The sequence below is a fragment of the Pipistrellus kuhlii genome, unplaced genomic scaffold, assembly GCF_014108245.1.
Source record: "Pipistrellus kuhlii isolate mPipKuh1 unplaced genomic scaffold, mPipKuh1.p scaffold_m20_p_10, whole genome shotgun sequence".
NCBI classification, from domain to species: Eukaryota; Metazoa; Chordata; class Mammalia; order Chiroptera; family Vespertilionidae; genus Pipistrellus; species Pipistrellus kuhlii.
In genome coordinates, this window is record NW_023425405.1 from 48,619,420 (window position 1) to 48,633,477 (window position 14,058).

General features: G+C 41.3%; 1 protein-coding gene across 1 annotated transcript in view; it reads right to left on the bottom strand.

Moving 5' to 3' along the window:
• The window catches only part of CCDC146 (coiled-coil domain containing 146), a 104,127-nt gene that overhangs the window by 36,965 nt on the left and 53,104 nt on the right, over window positions 1-14,058 (bottom strand). The window contains exon 3 of the mRNA XM_036429635.2: window positions 1,162-1,244. Within this exon, the coding sequence (XP_036285528.1) occupies window positions 1,162-1,244 (83 nt within the window). The remainder of the gene's footprint in view (window positions 1-1,161; window positions 1,245-14,058) is intronic.

Genomic DNA, 14,058 nt, shown 5'->3' on the forward strand with positions numbered 1-14,058 from the left:
ATAACGCCATAGCTTTGGTCCAGCCTTGCTCTCTGTCACGGGGGCCCAGGGAACTGAGCTGTGGGGCAGGCGATGAGGAAGCCACGCCAGCACCAGCAAAGCTCTGCGGGGCTCTGCGTTAGAGCTATTAAGAGGTGAGGGTGTGGCAATGGTCCTTGCATCTGCAAAGAGGTTCAGAGAGATGCCACGGAACGGCACAGAGTTTTCTCCTCAGTTAAGCAATGTTCAGGGTGTTGGGAAAGATGACCTCAGACTTTCCATCAAAATCCTCTAAGTTCCTGATTCGTGAGAACTACATGTGCACACTGGCACGTGGGACTAATAGTGGGAAATGGAGTCTCCATGTGGGGATGAGGGTGAGGATGTAGCTTGGGGATGGGGAAGAGGAGGAAGGGAACCAAAGCCGAGGGCTCTGGAGCATGCTGAGAGGCCTCCTGGAGCTGAGAAGCATGGGGCAGGGTGAAAATGATGGTGCATAGGGATGCAGCTCTGCTCTCCTAGGCGTTCACTCTTGCTCTCATCTTGAGGGTGGAAAAATAAATGACTGACCAAGAAAAGAAGGAGAGGCAACGATTGGCCACTGGGGGAGAGGTTGGTTGGGGAATGGCAGAATGGAGTTTCTGTCCATTGCTGCCTCTCCTTGGCTTTTGGTGGAGACATCATGCAAGGCTATGCAGCAGGAGGTGGGGGACAGGAAGAATGCCAGTGTCCCACCCAAATCCCTTGGCGCACTCTCATATGTATCAGCAGCACTTGTGTGCTTCCGTCTGCGAAACTTCTCTGGCCACAGGAGCTTGCTTGGCTTTTCAAAAGGGCAAGCTAGATGTGCCGGGAGCTCATCTTCACAGCAGCCATCCTACCCAAAGAGGGGTGGACAAATGCCCTGTTCTACACAGACACACACCGCATTCTCAACAAGACAGAGCCCCATGTGCCACCGTGCTAACCCGAAGACTAACTAACGCATCACCAGCTGGCTGCCTCCCGTCCCCATCTCACTTCCCCACTCTCTCATGATCATTTCCGGTATCACTTCTCAAAGTACAGCTCAAGTTCTTGCCTCAGGATCCGCTTTTGAGGGGAATGCGAAATAAGATAAAAGTAAAAAACATAAATATGGTTGAAGATGTCCCCATTGCTTTTACTAAGTAAGCAGCATACCTTATAAGAGTGTCATGCAGGAAGGTGTACTTGGCTTTTAATTCTGCCACTCTGGTTCCAGCAAGTTTTCCCTTGGCATGCAACTAACAAAGAGAGCACAGGATCATGATTAGTCATCACCCTCTCTGTGCTGTAAGCAGCAATAACACGAATATATGGACATCTTATAAAATCTTTCAGTTAAACGCTGGAGAGAAGCTGGATGTTTGGAGAAAATAATTTCTAGTTCGACACTGGCTCTGTACCCCTGGGCAAGTCGTTTTCCTCTCTATATGAAGACTGCAGTTACTTTTTTTCTTTCTTTCTTTCTTACTTTCTTTCTTTCTTTCTTTAAATATATTTTATTGATTTTTTACAGAGAGGAAGGGAGAGGGATAGAGAGCTAGAAACGTCAATGAGAGAGGAACATCAGCCAACTGCCTCTTGCACACCCCATACTGGGGATGTGCCCACAACCAACATACATGCCCCTGACCGGAATCGAACCTGGGACCTTTCAGTCCGCAGACCGACGCTCTACCACTGAGCCAAACTGGTTTCAGCAAGACTGCAGTTTCTTCGTCTGAAAATTGAGGAAATGAATTGAGTCAAATTCCTCCAATTCTAAAAAAGCATATTTCTAGGTCTAGCAAACAACCTGAATAGTATAGATTATTAGGACGGCTATTTTTTATGTTGAGAGAACTAGTAGTTATTGAGCATCTATTATGAGCAAGTGTTGTACATCAGTTGTTTTATTCACAAAAATGGTTTATGAGGTAGGTATTATCTCGTTAAACTAATGTTTGAAAAGTTAAGTAAGTTGTTCCAAGTTATGGAGTTAGTTAAAGGCAGAATCAGGATTGAAACCTAAGTGGTTCAGCTCCCAAAATCCACGTTCACTCTTGTCTACACAACGCCTCTGCCGTCACTATCAAAGGAACACGGAAGGTTATCTGGTACCTGAAGCAACATGATTTATTCCTTTCTCATTTCTGATAAACGAACTTTTGATTTACTCTCTGGGTTAGGTGGTAAGTAGTTAACAGACATCATAAAACAGCACCAAACCCTCAAGTTTTACCACAGTGCAATGAGTATTTTGTATTAGGTTTGACTTTTAGCTGAACTAACATAGAATCGACAAACAGAACTAAAGAAACGATTTGTGTTTTTCAATGCCTGTTGTCTTCACCTCCCAACATGTTTTCTCAGTTCTGTCACTTTCCTCTCCCTTCCCTGATCTCGTTGGTCTAAGTCACACACCCTCTGCTAAGGGAGAACTCTGAAACCTCTGCTGTGCTCTCCTCCCATCACTGCTTCCACTTAGGGCCCATGCTCTTCTGCTTTCCATAGAGATCTTTTTAAAATTCACACAAAGTCTTATTGTGCTAGATGACCAGAACTCTTCAAGTGGAATAAAACTCAAGATCCTTGAAATGATCCTTACAGTCCTCTGTGACCCTGTCACCCTGCTGGCCTCTTGCATACACCGTCCTCATTCTCATAGCGCTCCAGCCATTCCCACTGCCCTGCACTTCCACAAACGCACGAGTCTCTTTCCTTCCTCAGGGCTGCTGTACTGGCCATTTCTCACTTTACCCTGACTTCACTCCAAATCTTTCCTCATACCTCGGCTTAAATATCAATCTTCTCTGGTTTCTAAATGTTAGGTATCACATACACCACTCAACCCCAAAGAACTCTGTTTTTCATTTTAAAAGGTAGCAATAAACCTATGTTTATTGGGAAGGGCCCAGGTTGCCTTGCTCTTCACTCTCACATCAGCCAGTGGAACCACAGGCACAGGGTAGGTGTTTGGCAAATGTTTGCCAAGGGAACAAATGAATGATTGTAAATGACAAAATGTCTACACAGTTCATTTTTGTGGTGTCTCCATCCAAACCAGAATAGAAAAACATTGCTAAATGCACTATAAAACCATTACCTTTTTTGAGAAAGTGTTGGGGATCTTTCACGAGGTCCCTACAAGCTGGTGCCAGGCTTGAGCTCCAATCCCCACAACCCTTATTTTAACAATGTGGATGAAATATTGTGAACAGATTTTTAAAACCTTTGAGGAGTTTTCACTACTCGCTTTATAAAATATCTTTAAATTCATTATGTCACCCTAAATATAATTGATATGTAAACTTTTAAAGGTTGATTTGCTGCTGGAATAGGTTAATCTAATGTTATATTTTATAGATATTTAATTAAACACACTTATTTTGGTTCTGCAGTTTTCTTCTTGTATTTTTGAGCCAATATGTAATTTATTTCAGTTCTCAAATATTTTTAATTGGTTCCTGAAAAAGGGGGTAGGACATAGGCACCACGACTTTAAAGTTTAATAGGTTAAAAGAAAAAGCTTTACATATGGGCACTTTTCAGAAGAATTGTTACTGGAAGAAGGCTATGCAAAGATCAGTCTAAGAGTGTATGTTCACATGTGCATGTGTGTACTGTGAAGGCCATGTGGGAGCCAGCTGCCAGCCTTGGGATTAGCCAACAAGTTAGCTCTAGGAGGTAAGCAATTGGGTAAGGTAATTATGGATTCATCTGTTTAAAAACACACATAGTATTTAGTTTTGTTTTTAAGACGACAAGACCATTATCTCCTACCTACTGCTCTGCACAATGGAACCAGAAGTGAATGTGACACAGGCCCTGTCCCCAGGCAGCTCATAGGTTGAGGAAATTATGGAACACTTAAACTACACTCAGTAGTTTCATTGCCAGTCAACAACTCTATCTGGCATTTTACAATGTTCTTCATATTGTAAGTTAAAGCAAGAAAGTAGCATTATAAATGACAGTCCACTGCCAGGGGTGGAACTTCTGGAATGGTGGTGTGAAGAGCTTGATGAATCTTCTCCCTCAGAAAAACACTGATCAAACCGGTCAGAGTTATCTATAATAAGACAACCATTTGCACGCTCTGGAAAGGGACCTAAGGGCGTGCAAAAAACTCAGCAGTACTTATTCAACAAAATACACTGAGGCTGCATGAGAACAGTGGAGGCCGTGGCATTTAAGCCAAGTGTGTCCATCACCCCAGCTCCCTTCTCTGGAAGGACTATTCTGGGCAGGTTTGGCAGCCAGAGAAGAACCTTATCTTCCCACTGCTGAGGATCTGGTCAGGTGGGCGGGGCAGGCCCGGAAAGCTGCTGCATTCATCCTCCCCCACGCCCAGCTCTGTTGTGAAAGAGCTTTACCGGATGGATAGCTGCAACCGTTCAATAGCACCCACCCCCACACCCAGGCTCCTGCTCTGTAGGGAGACTGCGGAGAGGGCAGCCCAAGGAGGTCAGAGTCCCTTGTCCCCCAGCTCCTGCTGACCGAGGTGGGGCTGAGTAAGCTGTGAAGACTTACATGCTCTACCTGAGGATGCTCACATTTTGGAACAGAGTGTAGAATCCATGACCCAGGGCACCTTCAGAAACAATAGCTATCACCAGGGTTAACAGCAAGTGGTGACTCCTAGCTTAGTGATACCCGGCAGGCAAGCCGGAACCCAGAAATTGATGTCTGAGACAGCCAAAGGGGGTCCTGCCAAAGTCACTGTTGGTACTGGTGGTCCAGAGGCTGTGGAAAAGCCTTCAGCTGTGACCGCGCAGGAGTTACTTCTGAGGGAACTTCCAAACTATCAGCCCCTGAGCTAAAGGCCGGGCAGATAGGTAGATTCCCTGAGCTCTAAAAGTGGTCATCAAGCCACACACAGACTCAGCTCAGGAGGCTTAAACACTATCTCTGACCCATCGGTGGCTGACACCTAAGCTATGTTGACACAGGGGCAAACTTAAAAACAAGGAAGGAATATCTAAGCAGAGATGTCAGAGGCTGAACACTCTAGGGGAAATATACTTTACAGACTTAGTGCAGCCAAGTCACTAAACAAATAGACTGATGAACAACCATAACAAAACAAATAGCCGGGGGAGGATCCAGAATTGCTGCAATATAGCACCTAAAAGGTCCTGTTTTCAAAAGCATGAGACATGTGAAGAAATAGAGGGTGCAGATGTTGACTCTAATAAAGACTTGACGCAACTATTATAAACATGTTCAAATGTGAAAGGAAACCATATTTAAAGGATTAAAAGAGTATGATGACAACTCATCAAATAGAGACTCTCAATGACGTACTGATCTGGGAGGATAAGAACTAAGGCATCAAAAGGATGTTCTCTGGAGAGAACAACTTTCATATTTTTTTATTTTTGCTTATCTGTATTTTCTAATGTCCCCTGATATATAGTTAATGTTGTTGTTGTTTTTTTTAACAATAAAAGGTGATTGAAATAAGCTTGAAAATGACTGGGCTTGAAAACAGCAAGGATTCACAGCAGAATTTCAAACTGGAGAATAAGTACAATACTATGATCAGATCCTAGTGGCAGGGGCAGCCAGATTCTCGCTCAGACTTGGTGAAAACTCAGCTCTATTTCCCCTCGTTGAGTTCCCTCTCACATAGCAGTAGTGTGAAGGCTGTTGGGAGGTGGGCCAAGGATGCATGTGTTTCTGTGGTTTTCTGACCACAGCAAAAGCAGGAGGATGGAGAGGTTTCCTTTCCTATTTGCTGTTTCCATCACTCCACTGCCTTTGGTGCCTAAGGAACTGAAGAAAGCCTGACAGGGCCAACATCTGAAATGTCTGTAGTTTCTACACAAGATTGTAAAGGATTGAGTCATAGATGTTCAGATAGAGGGCGGCTAAGCTATTTTTCATATAGTGTACTCCACTAAAAAACAACAACAACAAAAAAGGAAGACCAAGCTTGGAAGAATGGATTTTACCCTCCTTAAAGATAAAATTCATATTCTGGAAGTTCATTGTCATAAAAATTTGACATTTCCATAAAATGGTAAGTTGTCCTTTTCAGCAGATCCAGCTCTGGTTAGAAACTTCAGACTCAACTCTAGCAGATGAAACGCTTCGCACATAAACATAACCTGGAAAAGATATTATAGTTGCATTTTCACACTGTGTAATGCAAATGGATACCACGTTTGTCATCTTTTAAAAATGCAGAATCTAAGAAAATAGAGCACAAAGACCAATCTTAGATTGTCAGCTAGTATTTGCAACGAAAGGTTAGATATAATGTCACAAGTTCATAAATATGATTTCACAATAGATACTTGTGTTACTGAATTGGCTTGTTGGTAATTGAGAGTGGAAGGAAACATTTACTCTAGAGCTAAAAGTTTAACAAGAGTTCATGATTCATAGATGACATGTAACAACATGGAAAAAATGTCAAAAATTGAAATTCTAGGACATTCCAAGGAAAGGAATAGCTCAGTAAGGGCCTATACCAAGTGAACTTCTCTGGAAAGGGGTCAGTATGAGGAAACAATTAGGTGTTTGTGTGAGTGTCAACAGGGAGACCAAGGTGGCCACGGTTATTAACCTATTATACTCTATTCTTGTGGCCTCCTTTGACCTTACCTACTAATTTGGTCTGGTTTTGAGAAACAGTTGCCATGCTTTTGGGGGGTAGCATAAATTTGAAATCCTTACCATGCACATCTCTCTCTCCCTCTCCCTTTCCACAGCTGAAAATATACAACATAGCCATTTGAAGTAGATGCCAAATACAGCTGAGCTCTCAACAAGTATTCATCACTCCTTTTATTTGACTTTTCCCCCTTAACAGTTATATGAAGCTTTAGCATTCCTATATACCTCACTCGTTCACCAGACAAATTTAGGCCACCTAAACTCATTCCCCACATCAACAGATCCATTTATCGACGCCCACATCCACCCTTTACTTCTTTCACCACATCTCAAAAACAAAGTCTTCCTGTCCTTGGGATGAACACCAACTCATCCACCCATGCTTTCAAATATATTCTCCTCTGCCTCTTCCTAGACATCAACTCAACAGTTATCCCTTCTCTCCTTTACTGCTCTACTTCGGCCCCTTTGCTGGCTCAGCATATATTCAATAGTAGCCAGGTATACCACAGGTGGATTTGGTTTGAATTCCAGCTCTGCTACTTTTTAACTATGTAACTGGGAGTAGTATTGAATCAATCTGTGCCTTAGCTTCTTCCACTGTAAAAGACAAAAATAACCCCATTTCATCAGACTGTGGTGAAGACTAACTGACAATATATGAAAGTTATTTAATATAGTATCTGTTATACAAGTAAGGGCTTAAGCAATGTCATTTATTTTTACTATCATTAACAGTATCCTCAACCTACAAATCTGCTCAGGTTTTCCTCATTAAAAAAAAAAAAAAAAAAAAAAAAAGACAAAATCCATTTTGAATGTTAGTCACCCCTTTCTCTCTTTCACTTTCATTTAAGTTTTTCTCAGAAAGAGTAGTCTCTGCCTTAGTCTCCATAGTGACCAAACTACCAGTACATAACCAAATCGGTAAACTGACCGATGACTTTTTCATATCTCTGGCTAATTTTGACATTTTTTTCTTCATCACATTTGTTTATGTTGTGTCTTGAGGTGGTTTCTTTGGTTTTAGATTTGCTCAAAGTTTTGTAGCTATGGGTTTATAGTTTTCATCAAATTTGGGAAATTTTGTGTTATTTCTTTAAATATATATTTTTTTCTGTCTCCCTCTCCTCTCCTTCTATGATTCTGAGTGCTCATGTGTTTGGCCACATGATGTTCACAGAACACTGATGTTCTGTTCATTTTTATCTTCTACTCTTTTTTCTTTGTTTCATTTTGGATAGTTTCTATAGTTATATCATAAAGGCCACTAATACCTTTTTCTTTAGTGGTCTGATCTGCTGTTCATTCCATCCAGTAAATTTTTTGTTTCAGCTACTGTACTTTTCATCTTTAGAAATTTGATCTGGGTCTTTTTTTTTTAGAAGGTGGTAGTTTCTTTTATTTATTTATTTATTTTTATTGATTTTTTACAGAGGGGAAGGAAGAGAGATAGAGAGCCAGAAACGTCAATGAGAGAGAAACATCGACCAGCCGCTTCCTGCACATCCCCTACCGGGGATGTGTCCGCAGCCAACGTACATGCCCTTGACCGGAATCGAACCCGGGACCCTTCAGTCTGCAGACCGATGCTCTACCACTGAGCCAAACTGGTTTCGGCTGATCTGGGTCTTTTTATAACTTCTACTTCTCTCATTATGCTCATGCTTTCCTCCACCCTTTTCCAACATTCAAAATATGTGTAATAGCATGTCTACTAATTCTATTTGTGTATATTCTATTAATTGCTTCTTCTCCTCATTATATGTCATATGTTTCTGCTTCTTTGCATGCCTAGTAATTTTTGATTGACTGCCAGACATTGTGAATTTTACACTGTTGGGAGACAAAAAAAATATTTTGGCATTCCCTTAAATATTTGTGTGTTCATTGTTTCTCAGTTAAAATACTGTTACTTAACAAACTGTTGGAAACGGTTTGGTTCTTTCATTGTTTGCTTTTAACTCATCCACCAGTGCTCTCAAATATAAACTCTTCTTTCAAATATATTATCTGTTGTCTAGGGCTAATTTGGCCCCACCATGGAGTCAATACCCTTCTGTTCAGAGTCCATGTATTAAGAGGTCTTTCTATTCTGGTTGATGGAAACATGAACTATTCTTGGCCCTGTGGCTTGTTCCACACCTCCTTTCTGGGAGTTCTTTTGCCAGCCTCAGCAGTATCCAGAAAGTGTGCATTGATCTTCTGTAGATCTCTGAGTCAATAAAATTATATATATTATATATATATAGTATAATTCTATAATATATTATCTGTATATTGTATGAAGGAGTCTTGACTTGTGTTCATTACCACAAGTCAAGACTCCTTCCATTATCATTTATCCCCCCTATTTACCCTCTTCTACTTCATTCATCACATTTGTTAATGTTATGTCTTGATGTGGTTTTCTTTGGCTTTAGATTTGCTCAAAGTTTTGTATCTGTGGGTTTATAGTTTCCCTATCCTATTGTCTGTGTCTATGAGGTTTTTTTGTTTTGTTTTGTTTTTTGTTAGCCAGCCCCACAACTCTCTCTCTGACAGCTATTATTTTGTCCTCTGTATTTATATGTCTGTTTATGTTTTATTTGTTGGTTTGTTTATTATATTTCACATATAAGTGAAATCATATGGTACTTGTCTTTCTATGAATAGTTTATTTCACTTAGCATAATACTCTCCAAGTCCATCCAGGCTATTGCAAGGGTAAGATTTCCTTTTTTTTTTTTTTTTTTTTTTTACAGCTGAATAATATTCTATTGTGTAAATGTACCATTGCTTTTTTATTTTTTTTATTTTTTTTTATTTTTACATATTTTATTAATTTTTTTTGCCCCCTCCCTCCCTCCCACACATCCCCTCCCTCCCCAGAGTTTTGTGTCCATTGGTTGTACTTATATGCATGTATACAAGTCCTTCGGTTGATCTATTATCTCCTCCAGATCTTCCTCCCCTCCCCACTGTTATTTGACAGTCTGCCTGTTGCTTTACTTTCTCTATATCTGTCTCTTGGTTCATCAGTTTATAATGATCTTTATCATCCACCAATGAGTGAGGTCATGTGGTGTTTCTCCTTCATTGATTGGCTTATTTCACTCAGCATGATGTTCTCCAATTCCATCCAGGTTGCTGCAAATGATGAGAATTCCTTCTTTTTTATGGCAGCATAGTATTCCATTGTGTAGATGTACCATAGTTTTTGGATCCAATCATCTGCTGATGAGCACCTAGGCTGTTTCCAAATTCTGGCTATTGTAGATTGTGCTGCTATGAACATAGGGGTGCAAATATCCTTTCTGATTGGTGTTTCTAGTTTCTTGGGATATATTCCTTGAAGTGGGATTACTGGGTCAAATGGGAGTTCCATTTTCAGTTTTTTGAGGAAACTCCACACTGTTCTCCACAATGGTTGTACCAGTCTAAATTCCCACCAGCAGTGCCCGAGGGTTCCTTTTTCTCAGCAACCTGTCTTTTGTTGATTTGTTGATGTTGGCCATTCTGACAGGTGTGAGATGGTACCGCATTGTTGTTTTGATTTGCACCTCTAGGACAATTAGTGATTTTGAGCATGTTTTCATGTGCCTTTTGGCCTTCCTTCTGTCTTCTTTTGAAAATATTCTATTTAGGTCCATTGCCCATTTTTTAATTGGATCATTCATCTTCCTTTTGTTTAGTTGTATAAGCTGTCTGTAAATGTTGGAGATTAAACCTTTATCAGTGGTATTATTTGCAAATATGTTCTCCCACACAGTGGTGGGCTTTCTTGTTGTTTTGTTGATGGTTTCTTTTGCTGTAAAAAAGCTTTTTATTTTGATGAAGTCCCATTTGTTTATTTTCTCTTTAGCTTCCATTGCCCTAGGGGCAGTATTGGTGAAGAAGTTCTTTTGGCATACGTCTGAGATTTTGCTGCCTGTGGATGCTTCTAGTATTTTTATGGTTTCCCCGTCTGATGTTTAAGTCCTGTATCCATTTTGAGTTTATTTTTGTGAATGGTGTAAGTTGGTGATCTAGTTTCATTCTTTTGCATGTGTCTGTCCAATTTTCCCAACACCATTTATTGAAGAAACTGTCTTGACTCCATTGTATATTCGTGCCTCCTTTGTCGAATATTAATTGAGCATAGTGATTTGGGTTGATATCTGGGTTCTCGACCATTGCTTTTTTTTATCCACTCATCTACTGAAGAGCACTTGGGCTGCTTCCAAATCTTGGCTATTGTAAATAGTGCAATGAACATTGGAGGGCATACATTCTTTCAACTTGGTGTTTCAGGATTCTTAAGCTATATTCCCAGAAGTGGAATTGCTTGGTCTTAAGGAAGTTCCATTTTTAATTTTTTGAGGAAACTCCATACTGTTTTCCACAGTGGCTGCACCAACCTGCATTCCCACCAACAGTGCCTGAGGGTTCCCTTTTCTCCACCTCCTCACCAGCTGTGTGTTGTTTGTTGATTTATTGATGAGAGCCATTCTGGCAGGTGTGAGGTGATAGCTCATTGCAGTTTAATTTGCATTTCTCTGATGAATAGTAATGCTGAGCATCTTTTCAAATGTCTCCTGGCCATCTTAAACTGTTGTGTGTGTTTTTTGTTTTTGTTTTTGTTTTTTTTTTGTTTGTTTTTTAATTTAACTTAAATAAAAACCAGTGATCTAGTTGGGAGAAGTCTTATTTACTCATTCCCTTCCATTCTAATGTACCTGTCCGAAAAGGCAATGGAAAAGGAGGAATAGTGAAAAGTAACTTGGCCTATACATTGACTTGAAGGAACAGAGAATCTGCCACACAAAACTGGCTGCCTCGCCCACAGCTTCTCTTTCCCCTTCTGTGTGGTTGGCAAGGCTCACGGCAGCGGGGCGGAGATCCGGGCTGTTGTCACACAGCTGTCTGTTCCTCCTTTGGTGGCCCACCACAGGAATGTGACCAGCAGGCCGCAAGTGACAGCAGGGCCTCCCAGGAGGGAAGGTATCAGATGAGGTGGATGTGGTGGTTGAGGAATGCAGGTGCTTCGCTATATGTAAGACTTCGAAGTTAAGTCTCAATAATTTTAAGATAACATGTACGGCCAACTTAGGTCAAAAGCATGTCTAAGTACATACGTGCTAATGAGCGGTATTGCTTTAAAAATTCATATTTGCCCCAGTAAAACTGCAATTTAACAATTATTGAACCCTGTTTAACATGACTTCCCCCTGCTTCCAAAGGTCCTGGGGAGCGTTGGTAGTGGCTTGGAGCAGCTGTAAGCCTGGAAAGGCAGGAAACAGGCCAGATGGAAACCCAGTGGCCTCTTCAAAGGGTGAATCTCAGCGGACCAAAGCCACGAGGGCTGTTGAGACAAGCGTCAGGAGAGTGTCAGAGTCAGGAAACAGAGCCAGGTTAAAGCCAGTGAATCACTAAAGTCACAAGACAGGAACCAGAAGAATAGGCGTGGGGGCAGGATTTGCAGAATAACTGTGCTGCCAGTTGACTGACCGTTTAGCTGTCAGTCCTTCACTTGCAGAAGGCCCACCACCACTAGGGTATCTCTAAAATGCTGGAGTGTGCTTAGGCAGAGAGAAACCTAAATGGAGCTGGGACCCTTAGAGACCACAGCATCTCCCGCACAAGGATTACTAAAGTCTGAAGATGCCACCACTGGTTCATTGTTTCTCATTGACCTGCCCTGACCCTGTCCTACGGGTCTGTCTCTGGCTGGATCCCTGGGACTGGCTGCTTCCTATGTGCTGAGTAGGTGTGGGTGCCCACCTTTCAGACCTCCTCCTGGGTGCTGAGGGAACCACCCCTCTTCTCCAGCTGTCAGCCAGTGTCTCCCAGCTCTAGGCTTTGAGGTTTTAGGAAAGGGACATAGCCACTACCCACAACAGAGAAACCCGGGGCCTCTGGTGCCCACCTTCCTGTTTGGAGGATGCTTCTTCCCACAGTACTATTTCCAGTATTCATGAGTAACTATTGACTTAGCACAGACGTGTCCGGGAAGCTGTGCCTCCCAGCAGTGTGGCGTGGCAGCACTACCCTCCACTTCCCCTTGTAGCCAACAGATCGTATGGACAACGAAGCCTTTCACTGCTGGTCACAGAAGTGTTCTTTAAAAAAGAACAAAAACTCAAAATTCAGCTTGGACTTCCCCACTGACACCGTAAAATGGAAAGTTGGGACCAGCATATGGGGATGTTCGAGTTCCATTCTTGCTAATTCGCTGGTAAGGGGGTTTTAAATTCTGGCAGCATATTTAGACAAGCTGTTTAATTTTTGTTTTTTTTTTTTAGTTTATTTCTAAGTAGATTATTTCTTTTTTATTAGGTTATAAATTAAATTGTTGTGTTTTTTTTTTCAATTTCACTTTTGGATTGTTTATTGCTAGCGTGTAGAAGCCATTCCATTTTGTTAACTAAAATTATTAACCATGAGAATAAAGGCTAATCCTCATAATCCCAGCGTAAGCCCTTCTTCAGATGTTTCAGTTAGGGCAGAGTATCTTTGACTCTCTTGTTCACTTGATGTATCCTAAGTATTTAGAAGACTGCATGACATTAAGGTACTAAAAATATTTAATGAATGAGGAATATGTTATCCATTCCTCAATTGTGTTGAAATCATGCTCACACATCTGTCCATCATATAAGAAGCTCTCTGAAGGCTGGGGTCATTCTAGTGTCCAAGAAGCTTTCATAGTACATGGCATACAGCAGGTGCTTAACACATGTCTGAAGAATCTATCAGTATCTAGCAAAGTGGGGTGTGGCATGAAGGGTGGAGCATATCACAGAAGGCAGTCTCAAAGTGTGGCTTCCCATTTCCTCAGGTGCATGTGAATTGGGCCAAAATGATCATTAAGGACATCGATCAAAGAATATAAAGAAGTCAGTCTAGAAGGAACACATGCAGCCTGAAGGGTGTGTGTGTGTGTGTGTGTGTGTGTGTGTGTGTGCGTGCACATGTGAAACTTAGGAGGACATAAACCTGATGCTGACTGTGGGAGAGTTGTGGATTGGCTTATTGTACATTACTCATTCCCTACACAGGTTGGGATGGACTACAAAGAGCCTCTGAACGGAAAACTTGTCAGACATTTTCTCTTGACAGCTTGCCACCCAGGGAAGGTACTTAACATAATCTACTTTTCAAGGACACTTAACTCGGCCCGTAGTTCCACAACATAAATAACTGCTACAGGTGGGTGGGCCAAACTTCAGATTCAGAGAGATGCAAATTCATCAATAAACCAGAAAATCCAATATCTAAATATTTGAATCCCAACAAAAACTCTTCAAAGGGCAAGATAATAGAAATTTTAAATAACTAAATGTGTATTATAAAAGTTACATTTAAACCTAAAATTAGATCCTCAGAATCTTTTAACTTATGAACTAATAGGAACCAATTACTCACATTATAAATGTCTTGAATTACCATAATGAATGGTAACAACTTGATGGCTGTTACTCATGGCAATTA